A 24475-nucleotide genomic window follows, 5' to 3' on the forward strand; every position below is an offset into this window, starting at 1 on the left:
GCTCCCAACAGAGGCAAATCAATCAGCGCCTGATCATCGATCCATTCCGAAAATAACCACATACCCGATTTCACCCTTCCCCCAGTAGATTTCTCGTCCGAGTATCGAGTGATGTTGAAGTTGCCGCCTATCCACCACGGCCCATCAAACCTCTACCTAGCTTCATTCAGCTCCTCCCAGAAATCTTCCCTTCGATCAGCTTGATTCGGCCCATACATAGAGGAGATGAGATAGTTGCGGTTGGAATTAACCTCAACAAGGATAACCGAAACCGAAAATTCACCTATCTAGCTCTGATCCAGGGACCAAACAGCTGAATTCCACGCTATTAACACCCCATCCGCACTACCTTTAGCATTCAGGGCCACCCAAGAACCATCTTTCACCTTCCACAGGGATCTAAGGATATTGTCGTTGAAGGATTGGACTTTGGTCTCCTGCAGGTAGATAATGTCCGCGTTACTTCTGGAGCAGATATCCTTAATCATGCTTTTCTTCTGTCTGGAACCCACCCCTCTGATATTCCGTGACATGATGATCATTAAGCAACTGATCTACCCCTACGACCAACTTTGGTCGTACCCTTCTCACTAAAGAATGTAGTATTTGGACTAGCTAGGAGGCTCCGGAGTTCCCTGTTGTGACTTGTTTGAGTGTGAGCTTTTCTCGGAGATACCGACGTTGAGAGGGGCCGACCGCGCGCCTCGATGCACTGAAATAAAGCTACGAAATCTTCCGGGTTGTCACCGAAAGATAGGCCAATGAACCTACCAATGTGACCAAGGGCGTCCCGTATCCAACGTTTCTTCTAAATGCATTTCGCGATTTGGGCTTTGTGTTCTTCGGTTACCTACGCAGATCCCATACTCACTGTTACAGTCCCCACCCGCATCTGAAGGGGTTCGGCTTCCAGAATGCCTTGAGCCTCGTCTTCAATAATGCCACTACCAGCGTCTTCTTGGAATAAGGGTACAATGGCCTGATCGCATGCATCGACCGAGCAGGGAGAGTATGGCAGAGAACCGGCATAGGATTGGTCTCCCCATTCTGACGATTGAAGAAAGAATTCCGAAGATAGCTCGTCTTCTCTATCTGGGGCCGCTTTCAAAGGCGAGGAACGATCCGAATATGACGACGAAATAACATTTGGCCTTTGAAGAGGTTTGGAGCCAGGGACCACCTGTAAGGAAAGGCTCATATTTAACAACATAGATGGCGTTGAATCCAAGCCCCCTGATGAGGTACCGAGGCTGGTTCCGATGCGCTCTCTGACATCCCGCCCCAGTCTATCATGATCGTCGTTACCGCCAAAGCAACTCCCGAAGCTACAGGTGTCAGCCCGACCCTCCCTCGCGTTGCCAGCAAGATGCCCGAGGGAGCAATGGTCTCGGCTTCCGCATCGCACCCGAGGAGGCAACGTGGCGCCCTACTAACGACGCCAGCGTCACACATAAAGGCGCCACATGTAGCGTCTCGATCAGAGGAGACACCACTTTCCCAAGGTCGTTTACACGCCTGCTCTGTGTGAAGCAAGACCGGAGTACGAATTGTAAGTATTTTGTGAGGTTCCTCTGTTTATATAGAAATTCTAGGCTTAATTACAAGGCTGAATTGCAGCCATTAACATCAATCTAGGCTAATAAACAAGGAAACAATAACTGTACAAGATATATACAATCAATAACTGTACAAGATATATGCCATAAATAGATGACCTAATTATGGCTAAATATATGCTGTCCTGATTGACTTGCTGTCAGGCTAAATATATGTTGTCCATGCTGTCCTGATTAACTTACTGTCTAGCTAAATATATGTTGTCCATGCTGTCCTGATTGACTTGCTGTCAGGCTAAATATATGCTGTCCATGTTGTCCTCATTGGCATGTTGTCCATGCTGTCTTGATTGACGGATTGACATGCTGTCCATGCTGTCCTGGTTGATAGATTGACATGTGTTGTCCATGCTGTCCTGATTGACATCCCCCCTCAAATTGATGTTGGTCGATCAAGAAGCATCAATTTGCCCACAAGGAACTAATGGCGTTGTCGTGTCATGGCCTTGGTAAACACGTCAGCTATCTGGAGGTCACCGGAAACATGAGGAAGAGAAATGATACGAGTGTCTAAGGCTTCCCGAATAGAATGACAGTCCACTTCAATGTGCTTCGTTCGTTCATGGAAAACGGGATTAGCAGCAATCTGAATGGCACTAGTATTATCAGCATGGAGAGGTGTAGGTTCAGATTGGGAAAAATCAAGTTCAGCCAGAAGCCCACGAAGCCAGACAATCTCAGAACAAGCGCAGACATGGCACGGTATTCGGATTCAATAGAAGATTTAGAAACACGAGGTTGTTTCTTACTCTTCCAAGAGATCAAGGAATCACCAAGAAACATACACCAGCCTATGATAGACCGGCGAGTATCAGGACAGCCGGCCCAATCCGCATCACTATATGCAACAAGGTGAAGAGGAGAGTCGGTTGGGAAGAACAACCCATGGCTAGGGGACCCTCGAAGGTATCGGATGATATGACGAACGGCAGCCAAATGTAGATGGCATGGAGTCTGCATGAACTAGCTAACCTGCTGGACAGCGAAGGAAATAGCAGGCCGAGTAATAGTCAAATAGTTCAAACTGCCTACCAGCTGTCGAAATAGAGTAGGATCATACAGCAGATCACCCTCCTCACGACGATACTTCGTGTTTACTTCTAGAGGAGTATCCACAGAAGAAGTATCCTGAAAACCAGCTAAAGCAATCAAACCCTGTGTACTTATGTTGATTCAGAATGATACCAGAAGGATCCATGTGAACTTCCAACCCCAAGAAGTATGTAAGAGAACCAAGATCCTTCATATGAAATAAGGCCTAAAGATGCTGCTGTAGACGAGCGATCAAGTCTAAATCCGTCCCGGTGATAACAATATCATCAACGTAAACAAGAAAAAGAACAATACCAGCAGAGGTCTTACGAAGAAACAAAGAGGAGTCATATTGACTCTGCTCAAAGGAAAACTGAAGCAAGATAGACCGGAACTTATCAAACCATGCCTGGGGAGCCTGTTTCTACCCATACAGAGATCGCTTCAATTTACATACATCAGAAGAAGAAGAGGAGGTCAAGCCAGGCGGCAGGGCCGTGTAAATTGCCTCTTTGAGATCACCATAAAGAAATGCGTTTTTAACGTCCATTTGATGAAGTGGTCAGCCTTTGGACGCAGCAATAGAAATAACCATCTGCACCGTAGTCATCTTGGTGACTGGAGCAAAGGTCTCCTCATAGTCCACCCCATATTCTTTTCTGTTACCAAGTGCAACTAAGGCCTTATAGCGATCCAGAGCACCATCGGAATGCAGCTTAATCGAGTAAACCCATTTACAACCAATGGCTTTAACATTTGCCAAACAAGGAACAACATCCCATGTGTGATTGTCCTGAAGAGGCCGAAGTTCTTCGGACATCGCCTCACGCCAACATTCATGCTTAACAGCCTCGGAATAACATGATGGAATTGAAATAGAGGACAAAGTAGTATGAAGAGATGTCTGAAAAAAGCCATACCGATCAGGAGGACGAGAGACTCTAGTAGACCAGCGAGGAACAATGTCAGAACCCAAATCATCCGCAGAAGGAACAATCTGAACAGGCTCAGATGTCGGGTCAGGCTCAGGAAGAGGCAAAGTCGGTCGTCGGCGTTCATACACAAATCCAGGTTTGAATCACTCGGGAATAGGAGTCAAGTCATCAAAATGAGGAAGAACATTGATCTCAGGCAAGGATGCAACATGAGTAGAAAAGAATGATTGATTTTCAAAGAAAACAACATGATGAGAAATACGAAATCTATTAGAGCATGGATCATAGCAAACATAACCTTTGTGTGAAATACTATAACCCATAAAAGCACATTTAACAGATTGGACAGAAAGTTTGTGTCGTTCATGTGATGGCAAATGAACAAAACAAACACAACCAAAGGTATGCATGTCAAGATAGTTGGGATGCTGATGATGAAGACGATAGTAGGGAGATTCAAAATGCAAGACACTTGAAGGCAATCTATTAATTAAATAAACTGCCGTGGATAAGGCTTCCACCCAAAATTTATAAGGAACAGAAGATTCAAGCAATAACGTTCGAACAACCTCCAACAGGTGACGATTCTTACGTTCAGCAACACCATTCTGCTGACGTGTATAAGGACAAGAACGCTCAGAAACAATTCCTTTCTGCTTAAGAAAGGCATGAAATTCATAAGACATATATTCACCACCTGAATCAGACCTTAACACTTTAATGCCTGAAGAGAATTGAGTTTCAATATAAGCCACAAATTGTTGAAACATAGAAAATACCTCAGATTTAGAACGAAGAAAATAAATCCAGGTATACCTGCTATAATCATCAATGAATGTGATAAAATATTTCTAATTTGCATGAGATATAACAGGAGTAATAACCCACACATCACTATGGATCAAATCAAAACAGCTTTCAGCACGACTACCATGTGCAAGAAAGGAAAGGGATTTACTCTTACCTAATTTACATGTTGAGCAATCAAAAGAGAGATGAGAGGAAAATTGATCTTTATTACCCAAGAAACTAGAGTTTACTAAATGAGATAGAACAATAGAGTTAGGATGACCCAAATGTTTGTGCCATACTTCACCCTTATTGTTTACAATGGTACAAGCCAAAGAAATGCAAGAAGGAATGGAAAAATGTAGAGGAAACAATCGTCCAACTTTAGGCCCCTTCGCAAGTATCTTCCCCGACACCTAATCTTGTACGATAGAACCATTACGAGAAAACCCAACATTACAGTTGTTATCAACCAATTGTCCGACAGAAATGAGACTAGTAGAAAGCTCAGGAGATACAAAAACTTCTTTAACTAATGAATTAATATCCCCAACAGCATGAATAGGTAATTGACTACCATCAGCAATCTAAATGTACGATGAGCCATGATAATTCCGAACATTGGTAAGAGTGTTGGAGGAACTAGTCATATGATTAGACGCAGCAGAATCAACAAGCCAAGGTAAAGATGGTAGTGTACTGTTACCTTGAAACCCTAAGGCTGAAAAGGCTGAAATAATCATCTACTGAACTGTTTCAGGAGTAAGAACAAAGGGATTACCAGCTGTAGAGGAATTAGCAGAAGCAGAAGTACCCACCGCGGCTTGATAGGCATTAGTTTGGCAATTCTGGGGACGAGTTGGACGGTCTTTGATAAAATGTCCTGGCTTCTTACAATAATCGCAAGATTTCTTAGCACAGTGAGCAGCAATATGCCCATATTCCTTGTAGCTGAAGCATTGGACCTTCCGCATATCCCTACCCTTGCCTTTCCTATGAGCTGCATAAGCGACGTCATTAGAGGTCATGCGGTTCTGCTGAAAAGTAGCCTGTGTTGCAAGACGCTGCTCTTCACGAAGTAATTCCCCAAAGCACACATCCAAAGAGGGAGGAGGATCACGATTCATCAAATTGGAGCGAGTTGCCTCAAATTCCAGCTGTAACTTCATTAGAAACTGATCTCTCTTGCTCTGTTCATGAACCTCCTGAACAGCAGAGAGAGATGCAGCTGGTATCTTAGCATAAATAATTCAGCAAATTCACCCCACAAGTTCTGAAACCCAGAAAAATAATCTCGTATGGAGAGATCACCCTGAGTGTAATTGGCGATCTCATATTCCAACTAAAAGCTTCTGGCTGTGTGGTCCTGATTGTAAACCTTTTTTAAATACTCCCACATATCTCTTGTAGTCTTGTACGGCCTCAGATTTAGGACAATCAAAGGATCAACAGATCCTAAAATCCATGTCATGACTCTAGCATCTTTCACTTTCCACTAACCCAATTTAGAGAGGCCAGTTGGAGCTAGATCACTTCCATCTATGTGACCCCATAACTCTTTCCCCTAGACAAATAGGTGAAATTGAAATTCCCAAGCTAAATAATTTTTGCCCGTGAAGCGCACACCAAAAGAATCCGAGTTGCTAGTAAACATGGTGCCCGGAACACAGTAATAAAGACAGAAAATACTAAATCCACCTCACCACTAGTCCAAAAACAAGCCTACAACCAGCAAGCCTAAAACAAAAGGAGATCAAGATGGAGTTTCCAGCAATAAAGAAACTTCCTACCCTCAACAGAAACTGCTGAACAGCAGTTTATAACCCACCAGAATTGTCTACACCTTCCTTCGAAGTTATCGATAGCCAAGGAGACCAACAGATTAGTCCCAACCCAACCCAGAAATCTCAGAACAGGCTCTGATACCATGTAAGTATTTTGGATTGAATGTCCTCATTGTGAGGTTCCTCTATTTATATAGAAATTCTAGGCTTAATTACAAGGCTGAATTGCAGCCATTAACATCAATCTAGGCTAATAAACAAGGAAACAATAACTGTACAAGATATATACAATCAATAACTGTATAAGATATATGCCATAAATAGATGACCTAATTATGGCTAAATATATGTTATCCTAATTGACTTGCTATCAGGCTAAATATATGTTGTCCATGCTGTCCTGATTGACTTGCTGTCTAGCTAAATATATGTTGTCCATGCTGTCCTGATTGACTTGTTGTCAAGCTAAATATATGTTGTCCATGCTGTCCTGATTGACATGCTGTCCATGCTGTCCTGATTGACAGATTGACATGCTGTCCTGATTGACGGATTGACATGTGTTGTCCATGCTGTCCTGATTGACACGAATTTCATCCAGCAGACGCATGTCCAGAAGGGAGCGCTTGTGGGTCTGCATCTCTTGCTCGATCGTCACCACGTGTCCGAAGGCAGTTCTTAAAACGCGATGCGTGTGGGAAGGGGAATTCGGTAGGATGTTGGAGTGTGTAACCTGTGCCTCGTGGAGATTAGGTGATCCTGCGGTGCATTGAAGTTGTGCACCATCTTCCTTCTCCTTCTGATGCTGACCCTTCGGATTCGACGAGTGGATCTCTCTGGCTCGCCAGAGATCTCCCCACCTAGGGATGGGATCATTTTTCCTCTCCTATTGAATGAGCAAAATCAGATGCCTCTCCTCCGATGAAATCTTCAGGAATGGTGGTAGCGTCGTCCCTTTCTTCCTTCGAATCTGAGCTCTAATGACCCCCAACTCTTCCCCTGAGGTTGTTTTGGGGTCTATCTCGATAAGATCTCCCAGACGAGATATCAAGATATGAAAAAACTCTACACTCCACACGTCCAAGGGAATCGACCAGATCAGCACCCATATCTCTTCATACCCAAAGGCCGATAACTCCTCCCATTTGAGGATTTGAGACACCGGGCCGTCGGTGTGCAGTGCCCCTGCCATCATCACAAAGTCTTCATTAAATCCTGGAGACCCCTTCATCCAGAGGTCATTAAACCCAATCAATCTAATGGTATAAGACCCCGCTTTCATCCCTCCGATCTCCTCTAGCCACAGATTAACCGATTGTAAGGATGCTCCTTCCTTGGTCATAACCACTACCGACCCTCGTAGATCCATCTTGGACTTCGAGAACGAGTCCGGATTAATCTGAATAGTTGAGTCGTCAACCTAAGTAGGAGACGTCTCTAGACTACCTTTTCCTATCAGTGAATCTTTCTTAGCCCTGCAATTATCTGTCCTACCAGGATCTGCATTCCCAAAAGATTTAAGAAGCACCTCTATGAAAGAGGATGATCCTAGCTGATATTGAGGGGTAGTAGCCCACTGAACATCTTGAGGCAATTTTGCCTTTGTCTTCAGCGCAAAGATGCGCTTACGTTTGAGTTCCCAAATCTCGCTCGCTGCACCACCAGTTTTTGTCCCCCGAAACGTTCGCCATGAAGGCTATGAATCGCCTATAATAATTCCTTATCCATGCTCATCCTGACCAACACAAAGCCCCAGATAGCTCCTGTCTCTCTGTTCTTTGGTAACACAACATCCATCACTATTCCAGCTCTACCGAAGACTCTAGAGAGATTGATGGGAAGCCATCCTTCAGGAAAACCCTTAACGAACAGAGTCGGGTAGCTTGCCACATCTCTTACCCGACTGCTGGACAGAGGATCCCTCTTTCTCCTCACAGGGATTATCGTCCAATCCCCCTTCTCATTAGAATCAGAATGTGTCCCCTGCGTCAGATCCTTAGAGCCGAATGCTCTTGCTTTTTCCCCGTCCCCTATTTCTGCCGCTAGTTCCATCGTCATCTCCATTTCCATCTCTATCCGCCGCTCAGTCATCTCTGTTTCCGTCTCCATCCGCTAGTTCCATCCTCAAATTGACAGAAATGGAACAACCAATTCATGTTCCCCACCACCATCACCCATGGTGTGGCCGTAAAGGCTGTTACATAAAGGTATGGTGGCAACCATTACACATTATGAAGTCGTAACAGCCAAAAAATAACCCATAACAGCCACTACAACCCTCATAAAGGCTGTAACGATCCATTATGGGGCCAATATAATTTTTTTTTTGGATTTTCTTTCAATAAAAAGAGACTGTAATGGTCGTTATGAGAACAATCAATGGTCGTTACAGTCCGTATGATAAAGGTAACGATGGTGGCCATTACGTAACCGTTACCATTTCAGAAAACCTTGCCAACACTCTCTATTGAGGTTCTTGTATCAACACAATCACACCCAGATATATATACCTACCTATTCTACCCTGGAAAGGTACCCACTCTTACGCCTTACACCTAGTATCTAATTATGTTTTTTACCATCGCCTTAGCCCTTCCTCCCAAGCCTACACTCTAGCCTTGTCATGGGAGGTGGTTCCCTTTTCACATGATGATGAGCTAGCTCATTGTGGGTGATAGAGAGCCATGGAGGAAGAAATTTTAGCAATGCACAACACTGAAACATGAACACTGGTCTCACTGCCTCCTAGAAAGTGAACAGTTAGTTGTCAGTAGGTATACACCATAAAACACCAACCCGATGAGTCCATTTAACATTCAAAGGCGCACCTTGTTGTCAAATGGTACACTTATACCGTAGGGCTATATTATGAGAAAATCTTTTCTCCGGTTGTTAAACTAAATTCCATGCAAGTTTTGATCTATGAGGCTGGCTGGCAACGAACAAGTCATTGCCTCTTTACAAGTTAGAAGTCAAGAATGCCTTCCTCACTGGCAAAATAATTGAGGAAGTTTACATGGAGCAACCTCCTTCTCAGGGGGAGAATGGGAAGGTGTGTAAACTTTGGAAGGCCATCTATGGACTCAAGCAATCTCCTAGGGCATGGTTCGAGAAGTCTCATCGAGTTTTGGTGGATTTCGGCTTTCACAAGTGCCACATGGATCGCTCCGTGTTTGTGAAGCAGGCCTCCAAAGGAATTGTGCCATTAGTTGTCTACGTAGACAACATAATCACCATTGGAAATGATGAAGACGGCATATTAGCAGTTAAGAGCCACATCAAGGAATAGTTTCAAACCAAGGATCTTGGACCTCTGAAGTATTTCCTAGGGATTGAAGTAGCCTGGTCTGCCATGGGATCAACCTATATTGGAGGAAATATGCATTGGACTTGTTGGAAGAAACTGAGTGCAAACCATGTGACATTTCAATGGATCCAAAGTTCCAAACAGTAAACTATCTAATGATCAAAGTGAGCTGTTTGAAGACCCAGAGTGGTACAGGAAGCCTGTTGGTGAACTTATTTATCTGATTGTCACTCGATTTGATATCTTGCTTGTCGTTGTGTAGTGAGCAGAGTCATGCATCAACCGAAAGCATAACACTGGGAGGCCATCAAATGTATCCTTTGTTATCTGAAGAATACTCTAGGACAGGCCCTTCTTTACAGATCTCTTGGACATCTCAAAGTTGATTCCTATAGAGATGCAGATTGGGTTCGTTCAGTCATAGACAAAAAATCCACGTTTGAGTATTATACTTTTGTTGGAGGAAACTTGATAACCTGGAAAAGCAAGAAACAGATAGGTATTGCCAAGCCTAGTGCAGAAGCAGAATACAAAGCTATGGGCCACGCAGTCTGTGAGCTATTGTGGATTCGATCTCTCCTCCAAGCGCTTCAACTTTTCGATGCAGGGCCAATGGTACTCTAATGTGACAATTAAGCCATGTCCATATAGCTACTAACCCAGTCTACCAAGAACAAACAAAGCATATAGAGGTGGTTTGTCACTGTATTAAAGAGAAGATTGCATCCAAAGAAATCATTATCAAGTATGTTCATGTAAAGCTCAATTGGATGATATATTTAGCAAGCCATTGCACCCTTCTCAAGGATCATTTATAAGTAGGAAGCTGGACATGTTTGATAAGCTTGAGAGGGAGTATTGCAAGGCATGTGTGCATGCATTATTGTGTTTGTGTGTGCGTTATTGGGCCAGGGCCAAGCTGGGCCACTGGCCTTCTTTTGTATCTCATTGGATTTTTTTATAAAACAAGGGGGAAATGTGAAACCCTAGTCACTCTCTCCCTCCCTCCCTCCCTCCCTCCAACATGGACACTTAATCATCATCTCCACAGCTGACAGAAGCGGCGAGACATCTCTGTTGAAACACAGACATATTTACCATTAAACTAGAGGCTCGAACCCTGGTTTGCACATTTTTTATTTCACATAGGATAATCAGCAAATTAGAGGACCAATTTGAATAATGATCACCCAAGTTTGCACCAAAAACTTAAATCCCAGGTCACCCTTTGCTGGGTCTAAAAGCAAGGCCTGAGCCATGTCATAATTTGGAGTACACAAAATGGAAAAAGAAGTGCTCACTAAGCCAATATTCTGAATGGTAAACTGACTGCAGCTACAACAATGGCACAAGACCACCGAAATGGGGAAACTTACCAATCGCCTGTCAACGGATGCTGGCTCATTGATGGAACATAATGAGTAGGGGCCAGATCATGGCCTGTGTATCGCTTCAAGCCTTCATCTGTGCAGCTGAGAAGCCGTGTGATATTGCCAGGCTGACCACTCAAATGGAAGCTATGGACAAGTCCTACAGTTTGCCAATCAAAATATGGTGAACACTCTGTGGAGAAAAGTGTATGGATTTTGGGATGCGGCCTTTCCGGTGCATCAATGGCTGGTTGTTTTTCAGCCTTTTGACTTTGTGAACTGTTATGAGTTAAATATTTCGGCTTGGTAAGCTCAGAAAATGTCTTGCTCTTTAGGAAACTTAAGTATTTCGACCAAATTCGCTTAGGACACCCAACTGATGCATGGTGTAACAGAAGGCCTTCATTTAACGTGTTAATGCATTCTATGCTAAAAAATAAGCCCCGCCTTTTGTTTGGGTTGGTTTCCATCATTTGAACCTGCATAGAGAAAACAGCTATCAGAGGTTATACATAATTGGGCGATGCAACATTCAAGTGCATGGAAGGAGCCAGTGGGTGAAATAGGTTTGAGTTTGAGTCAGTTCTGTAGAACTATAATGGGCCACGTTTCTGGCACAAGCCTGACCCAAAACCTGATAAGCTCAGCCCAAACGGCCAAACCTGTCTTTTAAATTGGTCAGGTTGGTTGGCCTGTGTTCCAACCCAACCCATTGCCAACCCTAAAAGAGTCCCATATGTTCATTTCGTATTTCTTGGGTGCAAGGACATTATTTACTTAATAAAAATAAGTGGAACTCATTTTTACCCAGTTACTAAAATGAGTCATCATATGATGCTTCAACAAAATAAACAACACTTTTTTTGTCCAACCCAGCAATGGTAGAGATGGGACTCATCTTTAGGTAATCTAAGCCGCCAATCTGGGAGGCGCCATCATGTCCACGTCCCAATACCTCCCTTACCAGGATATCCTCACCATATGGTCCACACTTGATGGGGGCCCAATTGGTTGCTGGAATCATTGATTTCTCTGATCCACCATGGGCTCCACAGCATGAACTATTTGGATCACAAAGAACCAGGCATTTTAATTTTCACAACTGTGCAGGGATTTACTCAATTGCAGTAGTAGAAATATGAAGATTACATGCAAACTACTATTATCCTACTATATGACCTTTGTAATCAAAGTACTGCATGATATGACAATTTTTGGTGGATTTGTACCTCTCTAGGAAAAGGTGGAGGGGGGAAAAGATGATTGCACTGATAAACAATATCATCCTCGTGGTGGGTTAATTTGCTGAATGACCAATTTCCAACAGTAAATGGCAAACCATAGTGTAGAAGTATAGGTTCAACACCCTCTCGAGGAGTATAACCTGGGTAGATCATCAAGTCATCGCTTATCTTGTGGCGAAGACCCACCTGCTCAAACAGATAATAGAGCCAAAAATTTGAAAAGAAAAAAAAGATTTAGTATTAAAAAAAAAAAAATTTGAGAAAAAGAACTACTAACTTGTCAGAATCTTAATTTATGAAGCAATTACTCACTTCTGCAGCACCAAACGAGTAGCCATACATCTCACTGATCCACCCCTGGCCATAAATGTCACCAGTTATGTTGGTTCCCCAGTGGGCCCGATCCTCCCGTACTTCTTCCGTCTTTGAAAGCCACATAGGTGCCAAGACCCTCAGGTCATCAATATGCATAGCTAGAAGTCCTCCAACCTTGTCACAGAGTTCAGGATGCTTTGTGTGCAAACGGGCAAGAATATTATCACATCCAACCAAGTATCTGAAAGATAGTGCAAATTACAAACAAATATGCATGATAAACCAAATAAGAGGTGACAAAACAAAAAGTGGAATAAATAGAAGATAATGCGCAAGACGAGTCCAATGTTGCACGAGGGAAAATTATGGTGGAAACAATCATAAGGGGCTCTATGTAATATCAGAGGTGGTTCACACAGACGCACGCACGCGCACGCACACACACACACACACACTGGCAACAAGAGGCACAGTTACCTCTGCCAATAGCAGAAATCCTTTCCTCTGCAGTTGCTTCTCAAACTTCAGAGTAAAAGGTCAATGGCATATCTTAAATGTGATCAAACAACTATGAAAATACCACGACATATCAGAAAGTATTACAACATAGAATTATGACCAAACAGAAAACATTGATCAGAAGATGGCAGGATAGACCAACATGTCTATTAAACAAATCAGAGGGAAGCAGCTTTTCTTTTCCTTTTAAACAAGTGTAATTAATTTGGTGTGGTACACAATTTTACCTGCACACCGAATGTAATGGAAAGCTGAATATGCTACCTAGTGTTTTAAGAATTGACAATATCAGCCGATATATCCCATGATATATCTTGTATCTTACATATGCGATACAAAATGCACAAGTGGTGGGATATATCCCACATGTTCGATCCAATGAGCATTTTCAATTTTTGATCTTTTTTTTTTTGTAAATCATGTTAAATCAGTGTCAAATTGTTACAAATCCACAGTTTTTCATGTTTTACATGAAAAATCATGTAAAACAATTTCCCAATTTCCCAATTTGTAAATCATGTTTTAGGAGCTTTGATTTCGAGATTTGGAGGAGATGGGCCGAGTTGTGGAAAATTGAAAAAAATCAAAATTTCCCAATTTCTCGCAAATCGGTTGTAATCTTTGTCCAAACATAAAATCAAACATTTATGTAACTTGATCTAGTGATTCTTCTTTTGCTTTTGAATGTATTGCTTGTGTTTCCACACATCTTCTTACATTTATAAATTATATGAATATGCTTTGAATATAATTGCAACAATTCAATTAGATAACGCATAGATTAGGACCCCATACAAAGAAAACCTATTATGTGCACTTTTTTTTTGTATTGTTTTGATTTACAAGTGTGTATTGATGTCTTTTTTAACAATCATCGAAGTTTCATTGAAAATTTTGACCAATTTCCCAATATTTCCCCATGTTTCCAACAACGGCAATACATTATGCAATACAGCCGATATATCCCATGCAATAACTGATATGTATCCGTATCCCAAGGGTGTGATACGTAACACGATACCGATATTTCAAACACTAATGCCACCGATCAACAGTGTGATTGATAAAAATGAATGGAGCAAGAAACTATGCAGGAAGCCATCATACTTCCGATGTATGCACGTATGTATGTCTGTATGTGTAGGGGAATGATCCTATGTGGGTGTCAACATGGTAAGTTACCATATTGGCACCTCATGTGGGGCTCAATATGGCATTTTTATGACATCCAAACAATGCATTAGGCGCATCCACCATGGATACCCGGTGCAAAAAACCAGAGCCATGCAATCATCAGGAGGGCCACACCATTGAATCAATGGACAGCTACCCAAACACATCCGAGTTCACATGGGGGCCCCATGGCATCCAAGCCGTCTAAAAGGAAACCCACCATAGAAATTGGGCGCACCAAAAAAAAAAAGGTCGATCCATCATCATCAGGCGGGGTATCCATTAATTTCAAGTTTTTTTTGTGTTGTCCACTGTTTTCAATGGTGTGGCCCACCTAATAATGCGGGGGCATTTTCAAACTAGGCTTGAGTGGGGTGGCCTATGAGATGCAGCGGCACACTCCAGGTGGGTTGTAAGACCCTAACCCAAGTGTGCACGCCGTTTCTTTAGGTCATGCGGTCCTACCGGTCGAATTTCGGCAACCCGCGACCTACGGTTAGCGTTTACGGTCGTCCCCAAGTTCGGTCACGTCAACCCGACTCGGATCGACCCGAAACCCATGCCATCTTGTCCGTATTGGCGCCGCGGTTCCAACGCCGCGTCCCGTGCGTAAATCCAACGTGTACATCATGAGTTATGGGCAACGTTCGATTTGGGCCTTTGATGTGTGATGGTGGACCCCACCCCACACGTTTTTCCTAGGTGTTTGTGTAAGGATGATGTCACCCTATAGTAGGTTTGCTAGAAAGCCTACTAGCCTACCACCCTAAGACCTACTAAAGCCTAACACTTTGTTATTGTCACCATAGGACATCATGGTTTCTCTAACCAAGGAGAGAGAGGCAATGATTGCCTCCCTACAACTCCCTCCCTCTCTCTTTCTTCTCATTCTCTCTACCTCTCCCTATCCTCTCCCTTTGCTAGGACGTCCCACCTCCCCCAAAAATTCCAGCCCTCTCACCTCCCAACACCTCCTAATCCACCCATCATCAACCAATCTCAACCATTGAACCATGATTGTAACGTCTCGGAAAAATCCGTACAAAGACCCGAGGACCACCTCAGGTAGAAATCACTAAGGACCAAATCCTTCAGAAATTAAACGAAGGTTAATTAAGGGCTAAACAAAACCACCTGTCGAATTAGCCTGGACAACTTTCAATACAAACTGCAAGACCTAAAACCAGTAAAATCGCTAACGATACGTTGCCTAGAAATCTAGGATCCATCTCAAAACCCCGTTGCTCTCAGGAGCATCACGAAACTCCATATCGGACCTGGACCGCGCGTCGAAAGTCCGATTACCGCAAAACTATACAATTATGACCGCCTTACTGGGCTCGATGATCATCTCGGAAATCAAGTCCGAATAGTATCTAGAAACGCACAACTTGAGCCCGGAGCAAAGTGTGCAAGAAACGCGAGTATCTTTAGAAAATGAACAGAAACTTAAGTGAATTGAGTCGTTCGCTTGCAGGCCAAATCTAAGGACTCAGACCGTCAGGATTTGGCCCAATTACACCCTTGGATCAGGAAAAATTTCCAACACATGTAAGTGTACTTGTGGCCCTGATCAGGTATCGGTGACCGTTGAACTGAAACGGGTCCCCCGCGGCCAATCCACTAATCCGATCAAACCGAGATCTTAACCTGGCGTAGATCCATCGTCAGGGAATTTTTTCCAGACCGTACGCAGAAAAGGGGCCTCCATATGTGCTCCGTTGGACCGAAACAGCCAACTTTTGGCTATAACCTAAGTATACCATGGCCCTGGGGCCATTTACATTAGTCCTGGGCCTATATAAGTGCCTTAACCTACCCCTCTCATCCCATATGAATTTGGAAACCTAGGAGAGAGAAGAGAGCAAAGAGAGAAGGAAAGTGAGAGAGAAAGTGGGAGAGAGTTCCTGGGATTCGATCCCATCGCTCCACGTGCTGAATCGGTCTGTCTGTGTCGTTATTCCAGCGATTCCGACTCAGTTCTTGGGTAAGCAATCCTAACCCTAATCTGTTCTAGGGATTAAAATAGAGTAGATGATGAAATAGCTAACCTATTTCATGATATAGGTTGTCATTGTGCCGTAGACAAAGACAAAGACAAAGAGTTCAAACTGAGCTCGTTACGAGTCTACCGGCGAAAGGTGCGGACTATAAATGTTTAGGTTATGGTTTTTTAAGGCTTTCAATGTCAGTAATGATTTATGACTGGCTTGATTGCTATCACATGTGCTTAGATACGAGGCTTTCCTTATAGCATGCCTATATATAAATTATGTTGATTTATAATGCATTCTATGTGTTTGTTGAAATGTTTGAATGAATCTAGAATTTTGACTTGTGCTCGCCAGGATTATTGATTGTAAATACATGATTGTTGTGCATGTGGCAACCCCTATGTGAAAGGATTTGCCGTAATATGTGTTTTACTAATTTATTACATATGTGTGATATGTGTAGCCTAAGTGTTTGATAAAATGCTTGAATGAGGAAATGCTTGTTGAAAATGCATGTAATGAGGGCATTGAGATGGGATTCTCAGTGACCTTATCTATAGTTACAATTCCCTTTATGGAACCTATCTTACTACTACATGCTTTATGGATGAATGCCTATGCATGTTAACATGTTCTCTATGTGATCATAAAAATGCTTATATGAGATTTACATTTGAATTGGTTGCTACATGTTATCTTGACTATCAAACATGAATGCTTATTGTGTTGAGAATGACTGGGGCTACGATATAGCCCAGGCAATCGGTAATGGTTTACGATCGATGGCCGAACAGTTTACCCACAACGGATACGCCCAATGAATCCAAGTCGTACGCTGCTTGTCGATAGCGGTTAGGCCACGAGGAGTGCTTACGCGCTCCATGTCGATCAGCTCGACATACGCTCGTACTAGTCGAGCTTGTCAAGTAACCCGATTGGCCTAATGTATGTTCACCATGTATGGACACTACTGCTTGAATCTAAGGTACCAACGTACCAGTGAAAAACCCGCTTAACCTTGGTACCTCAATCCGCTAAGACTCATGAGCCAGGCATGGTGGTATGGGACACCGTGGTCGAGCTGTCGGCCTACGCCGGGGCGACGAGCCTCCTCGTAGTGACCAGTGAGCAACCCAAACTCGTGAGTCGAATACGGTGGTATGGGACACTGTATTCGAGCTGTCGGCCTACGATCAGGTGACGAGCCCGTAGTGACCTCGAGTATACACTAGGACTACGCTAAGGTGACTAGCCTTTCTTTAGTAACCTCGAGTATAAACTAGGTCTGCGCTAATGGTGACAAGCCTCTCCGTAGCGACCTAGAATTGTCTATCGTATGTGATTAACTAAAATTGACGACCCTAGATGGATCATTGTTTGGGTCAATGATATAAAGGGAGGTGCCTTAGCTTCCCAATCCTGCTGTAAGAATATGCTTATCTAAGAACTTGGCTAATCACGCACATGCACCGCATTGCATGTGCCTTTGGCGTTGGAGTTGAGCACAACGAGAGTGTTGCATGCCGCGATCGTGAGATGATGTCGCAGAGGGAGTATAGGCGAGGGCATACATCATTATCACATATTATCCTTGCATTAACAAGGTGTTGTATTGCTTTATCATTACTATTTGACTGAGTTGATAACATGTTAACCTTTGCTTTATAGCTCCACTGAGTTGATCACTCACTCCCACGTTCTGGGATGGTGCTTTAAACACCAACCAAACACTGTTGTAGTTGCAGATGATGGCGATGCTTACGTAGCGGAGCCGGACTTTTATGATGACAAGGAGTTCTCCTACATGCAGTTATCAGGCGGGTCTATGTAGGCCCTGTTCTGATCGACGGGGATTACTGGGATGCTGACTAGATGACATTACACATTTTGTATATTTTGTGAATTTTACATGTAATTAACTGACCTGGTAACATGATCATACTCAGGAGACTTACAATCACTTATATGCTTTATATACTTATCACAGTCTTCCACTTGCGTAAGCCAATTATCTCTGGAGTATGATATGCTGTTTTGGTATAATCTCACTCATGTTTAATGCACTAATACGATAAACATTTAATCATCATTATCTATGTTGCATAAGTGATGTGTTGGAACTCGGGAGTTGGGCTCCTGCTCGACCCCTGATTTTCAGGGCGTTACAATGATCCTTGAAGCTTCTTGATGCTAGTGGTGTAGCTTTGGAGTTGTTCTGATAGGTGGGTGTGTTGCATTGTTTAAATTTCAGATTTCTTCTTCCTCTTGATTCTTCATTCTCCTTCCATTGATGGAGCTTGTGGGACCCATCAAGTGATGATGGTGGCCCCAAAACTCCATGAATATGGCTCGAAGCCTATCCTACATTGCATGCATGCGCATGCAAAGGACCATTCTCCATGGATCCCTTCATGCTCCTTTCTTCCTTAGATCAGGGATCTTTGGGTCATCTAGACTCTTGATCCTTGGTGGAGATTGGATCTCCACCATAAATCTCAATAGATAGTCTTGATCATGTAGATTGTATATCTTATAGTAATAAAATGTCTATGTATGTGTGTGATGAAGGGAAGGGCCTCATTAAGGCAGAGACCCTTCTCTTGTGGTCGTTTTCTTCTCCTTTTCTTGTTAGAAGTTTCTGATCATGAGTGTGTGGCCCACCTTGTGGACAGACAAGATCCAAACCGTCCATAGAGGAAGGACGTTTTTCACAGTCCATCCCTTGGACGTGTGGCCCCTAAAATCACTAAAATGGGGTGTATGCAAGGATGATTTGGATGATGGGATGGTTTGGATGTTTGTGGGGCCCACTTGGGTGGACCACACCATGATTTTCTGGGGTTAAATCCCCATTTAAATAATGTTTGCAATTTATTTTTATCAGACATATGTTGCTATCCAGACTTTCTGGACAGATTTTGGGCCATCTTGAGGCCTGATTTTTGGTCATTTGGTGGGGATGTTGATATCATCCAATATGTGATTCTTGAAGGTGTATGCCCCACCTATAAGCCTACCAAATTTTAGCCCCAACTAACCCCATTTGATCCTCCAAAAGAGTGAGCCAACATGGGTGTTCAACCAGATTTCTGCTGTAATTTCCAACACTACAGGTTGTTGTAACCCATAATTTAAAAATATTTTCTCTGATGATGGGCCACCTTTCTGGGTCCCACCTTGTTCTAGACTTGATAAGGGACCTTGGCCCCCAATTTCATAATTTTTGGAGACCCTGGACCCACTCCATTGGGGAGCCCAAATTGGTACAGCAAGATGAATATTGCTGGAATTTTTTAACATTGCTGTATTTTTGTGTTTGAGGAGATAATTGGGCCTGGCCCATTTGGGCTTTTGTGTATATCTATGGGGCCCACCTTGTGATGATCCAGAGGCCACAAGGGGCCATTTTGTGGGGGCCAACCAACTGGACCAGCCATCCATGATAGACGTCCAGCTGGTGGACGTCCACCATGGGCTGGCCGTCCTTAGCCAGGCCCACCATGATGTATGTCTTTCATCCACGCCATCCCTCCATATTTGTGGGGCCCATGTGGGTTGGGTCCACCCTAGGTGGACGTCCCATGTGGGGCCCACTTGGGACGTGGGAGCCCACCTTGTTGCATATGTATGGGGCCCAGACCGTCCACACCTTGGACCGCCCAAGCCTAGGACGCCCCTGCCCTTTTGGGGCCGCTGCTAGGCCTGCAGTCCAGCAGCAGGCCTACCTTTCTAAGTATCAAATCCCTATCTCCAAATTGGTGGGGCCCCTATGATGTATTGATGGACACTATGGGAGTAACTCCCAAGTATTTTGACATGTTTCTGGGCCTCAATAAGTCCAGAAGATTTGGTAGACTAAAAGTCCAGCCATGGCCATTTAAATACACAATGTATGGCTGAATTTTTATTGGAATTGGGGGCCCACCACATTGATAAATTGAGTATTTGTTCCTCACCTATACCTTAGTATAATTATTTGGGCTTAATTAATGCATGTTTTGGGCCACCTTTGATAACCATTTGTGGGACCCAATGCATACCAGATTTTGGGGCTTCCTAGTGGGCCCAGGTCGGGCTGGAATGTCTCACCTTAGCGAGCCAAATGATGGGCTGACCTTCCATTTGCTGGACTTATAGGCTGAGGAAAAGGGGGATTTGGGCCCTTGAATGCCCACTTAAATGACTAGTTATTGGGCTAATGTAATGGGGCGTATTCCACCCAAAAAAAAAAAACTTGTTTTGGGCCATGTATTTGTATACTTGGGCTGCCCACTAAGTCCATCTAAATCCTTGGACTCTATGGCCTTAGGACTTGGGCTTTGGGCCTTGGTTCCCCTCCTTGGGTCATGATTGTTAGAGTTAGTATTGGGCCTACTTCCTTATGCCTTTTGTGGGACCTATGTGCATATGGTTTGGATATGGGCCTTGGGCCTAATGTTTACATGGTTTGTGGATTAGATGGCTTGAGGAAATGGTAGTTGAAAGTCCTCATTTGGACCCCTTTAGGCCTGTTAGTATCTAAGGGTGGTTAAATGCCCACCTAACTCCCTTGCTAGGCCCGTTTCCATATTATCTAGACCCTAACTTTGTATGCTTAGTCTCGTGGGCTACCCCAGGTAAATGGGTCCCCACTAAAGGTTGTATTCCTTGTAAGGAATTGGTTAAGTACCTACACCCTTCATGGTTAGGTAGAGAGTACATCTTCTCATTCGCCTCATTGGCACCCTTATTCATCATCATGGCCCACTCCCATACGCATCATATGCATGCTTGGTTGAGATATGATTGACCATGGTTGTGCCATTGTGTAGGACATGTTGGTATCTTCCCGAGGGATGGAGTTTACCCTCTTTAGCACGGTGGATGCTTGGGATTGATACATGGTTGATTGTGTGATTCATGCATCTAGCATTGCATAGCATGTAGATATTCGCCCTTGCTTCATCAGGGTCGTAGCCTCCACAGGGATATTGTGGATGGTCGTGTGTAGACACCGGAAATGATTCTTGAGCATTTGGGGTGCATAGGATATCCCTGGGTGAAAGCCCCTAAACTTCCACGATACCGAGGGGACGCCTCAACACCGAGACCAAGTGGAAAATATGAGCGCACAAGTGCCCTTATACTTTAAGGCCGCGTCTCCCACTGCAACGTGGTCGGTTGGGATGGGGTGTGGCCTTACCCGCCTGAGAGAGATGGCAATAGCTAAGCTGAGTTTAACCAACTCGTGAATGGGTCTGCTACCCTCGAGCCTCGCTGGTGATTGGTTGTCCACAGGCGGGTAGTGAGGTCTCCTACGCTCGTTTAACTATGCGGGTCTTGGAGAGCGGCAGTCATCCTGCAGCGTAGTTGACCCCAGTGGATTCCTTATGATGGAACTGTACTTGATATGTGGATTGGATATGAGGACTAGCATTACTTCGCATTGCATTTGCACCAGCTGTATAAGCCTTCTATTGCATCGCCTCGGTATGGCGTCCAGTACTCATATATTGCATTACATAGCCTTAGTACGGCTTACTGCATTCATAGCTTAGCATCGCTACGGCTAGTGGCATTAGTATCATTCATGTTTCCTCCTGCATCCTCCTATTTCTTCTGAGCACCATTGTCACACACCTTCACCGCCCTCTAAGCTTTCTATAAGCTTATGCACAATTGATGCGTGCAGGTGATCCTAGGTCGACGCAGTAGTGGTGGGGCATTGGATTGGAGCATGCTGAAGACCCGTTGTAGACTTTTCTCTTTCTTTCTTACCTTATGTATGTCCTTTTAAACCTTATGTACCCGTAAAACTTTAAATTTCTAGTAGATTTTGCAATGCGTTCCTATGGTTACTTTCTAAGACTTACTTGCTATGATCTTGGGTATGCTCGATTAAATCGGATTTATGATATAGAAATCCTCCTTGTAAAATCCCAGGATCGGAGCCTGTCTCAGGAGCCAAGAATGGGGTACTACGGAGGCTGTTGCGGCCGGAACCAGCTATCGGGTTTCTTGTGAGTCCAATCACCGAGTCCGGGGCGTGACATGGGTGGCCCGCAGAACCCATGCATTTGGGGTCCATGTGAGGCGGGTGGCTCGTGTGAGGTGGAACCCATAGATTTGGGGCTCATGAGGAGGGTTCAACCAAGAACCTAACCCATGGATTTGGGGTCTGGGCTATCAGATAAAGGGATTAATTCGCCATGCTCTATTAGTTTGAGCTTTTAGAGCATGTGGTTAATTATGCTGCATCACCTAATGATTGCATTGACCTTATTTTTGGGTTGGATGATTTTTAAGGGGGCACACCTGATGCACGGTTTGGATGTCATATACACACCATGGTAGGCTTGATGGGGACATCAAAGGACCTACTCAGGTGTACCAGAGATGGAGACGACCACCCACATTAGCACAGCTTTCTTTGTGGATGGGAGACGAGTTCCAGATGGGGCCCTCTGGGCCATTTTGAAGACCCCACATGCATTGGACGTGTATCAGGAAGACCCCACCTTGGGATGATGCATGTGGGTTGCTTAGGAGATAATTTTAGTCATAGCATTTCTATTTCGCGTCGATCCGACCGTTGGATCTTTTAGATCAGGCATCAGGCCACCAGATCTTTTAGATTTACACCCCTTGGACTCTGATCTTGCTTTCTTTATATTTTTTTTATTATCCTTAGGAGTTATTTGATGGTTGAGATTGATAATATATGTTTTAGTTTTCTTATTTTAGATAATGGGCCACTTTACTTAAGTGAGTGGCATAATTGTAATTATGTTGGATTTAATTCCGAATTTTTAATTATAAAAGCACAGGGGTGGTGGAGTTCCAACCCTAGTAGTACTATTGAGAAGAAAAAAAAAAGAGTAGAGCTCTCTTGTGTGAAGGAATTTTCCTCCTTATTTTCTAGAGTTTTTTTATTTTATTTATAAAAAAAAAAAAAAAAAAAAAAAAGACTCCCTTCCAATTAAATTGTAGAAGGGTAGAAGCTTGTTTGGTGGTGGATTCCAAGGTACATCCTTCCTCTTCCTCTTCTTCAAAAGGTATTCTTCTTCTTACATCCTTCCTCTCTGTTCTTTGAAAGGTATTCTTCTTCTTCTTCTCTTGTCTTCCTCTTTTCCTTCCCATTACAACATTCTAAACCCTAGATCTTCAATTTCTTATTTTCTCCAATTTTAAAAACCCTAATTCCAAAATCCTCAATTCTCATAAACCCTAATTTTCCTAATTTCATATTTTTCTCTTTCCTAACCCTAATCATAAAACCTACAAATATGACCATTGAGTGTGGAATGTGCCTATGCTAAATTGGAAGTTTTATCCTTCCATCGATCCTAGTTTTAATTGATTTATGTGAATTCTTAACATGTGGGCATGTGATTTAGGTTAAATCAGATTTTATTTCCTATTGTTTACTTTTAATTAATTGAGAGATTAACATCTTTTGTTAATTGAATTACTTTATGGACTCTTTCATCATCTCCATGTTACATGCTAGCATTAAATCATGTGTCCTGCATCAAGGCCCTACATGAGGCGCAAACATACGATTAAGTACATGTGTGCATGTGTGCGTACAAACACACATGCATACATAGAGAGAGTTTAATGTGGGGGCATTTTCACACCGGGCTCGAGTGGAATGGCTTGTGGAACACAGGGGCACACTCAAGGTGGGTGGCCCGCATAACCCATGGATTTGGGGCCCGTGTGAGGCAGGTGGCTCGTATAAGGTGGAACCCATGGATTTGGGGCCCAAGAGAGGGTGAAACCCATGGACTTGGAGCCCACGGGGAGGGTTTGCCGAGGACCTAACCCATGGATTTGGGAACTGGGCTATGAGATAAAGGGATTAATTCGTCATGCTCTAATTGTTTGAGCTTTTAGAGCAAGTGGTTAATTGTCCTGCATCAAATTGGTATCAAATCGGAAGGTCTCATGTTCGAGACTCCTCACCGGGGGTGATTAATGCGGGGGGGATTTTCACATCGGGCTCAAGTGGGGTCCCCTATGGGATGCAGGGGCACACTCAGGGTGGGTGGCCCGCATAACCCATGGATTTGGGGCCTGTATGAGGCGGATGGCTCATATAGGGCGGAACCCATGGATTTGGGGCCCACGAGAGGGCGAAACCCATGAACTTGGGGTCCACGAGGAGGGTTCGGCCGAGGACCTAACCCATGGATTTGGGGCCTGGGCTATGAGATAAAGGGATTAATTCGCCATGCTCTAACAGTTTGAGCTTTTAGAGTAAGTGGCTAATGGTCCTGCATCAGAGTTTTAGAGTTTTCTTCACCTCATCCTCGAATATTCTATCATTCTCCAAGTGCACAATCAATCGACAGGGCATGAATGGAACTATTCTACTACTTGTGAAATTGTTTTGGTTCTGTCCACTTCTTTCTC

The 24475-nt window shown here is 43.7% G+C and overlaps 1 protein-coding gene across 1 annotated transcript in view; it reads right to left on the reverse strand.

Annotated features, from left to right (window-relative positions):
* Nucleotides 1-24475, reverse strand: part of LOC131239898 (peptidyl serine alpha-galactosyltransferase) — a 51233-nt gene that overhangs the window by 19305 nt on the left and 7453 nt on the right. The window contains exons 3-5 of the mRNA XM_058237807.1: nt 12390-12633; nt 12063-12263; nt 10840-11312 (exon numbers count right to left, since the gene is read on the reverse strand). Of these exons, the coding sequence (XP_058093790.1) occupies nt 10840-11312; nt 12063-12263; nt 12390-12633 (918 nt within the window). The remainder of the gene's footprint in view (nt 1-10839; nt 11313-12062; nt 12264-12389; nt 12634-24475) is intronic.

The sequence above is a fragment of the Magnolia sinica genome, chromosome 3 (genome assembly GCF_029962835.1).
Source record: "Magnolia sinica isolate HGM2019 chromosome 3, MsV1, whole genome shotgun sequence".
In the NCBI taxonomy this organism is placed as follows: domain Eukaryota; kingdom Viridiplantae; phylum Streptophyta; class Magnoliopsida; order Magnoliales; family Magnoliaceae; genus Magnolia; species Magnolia sinica.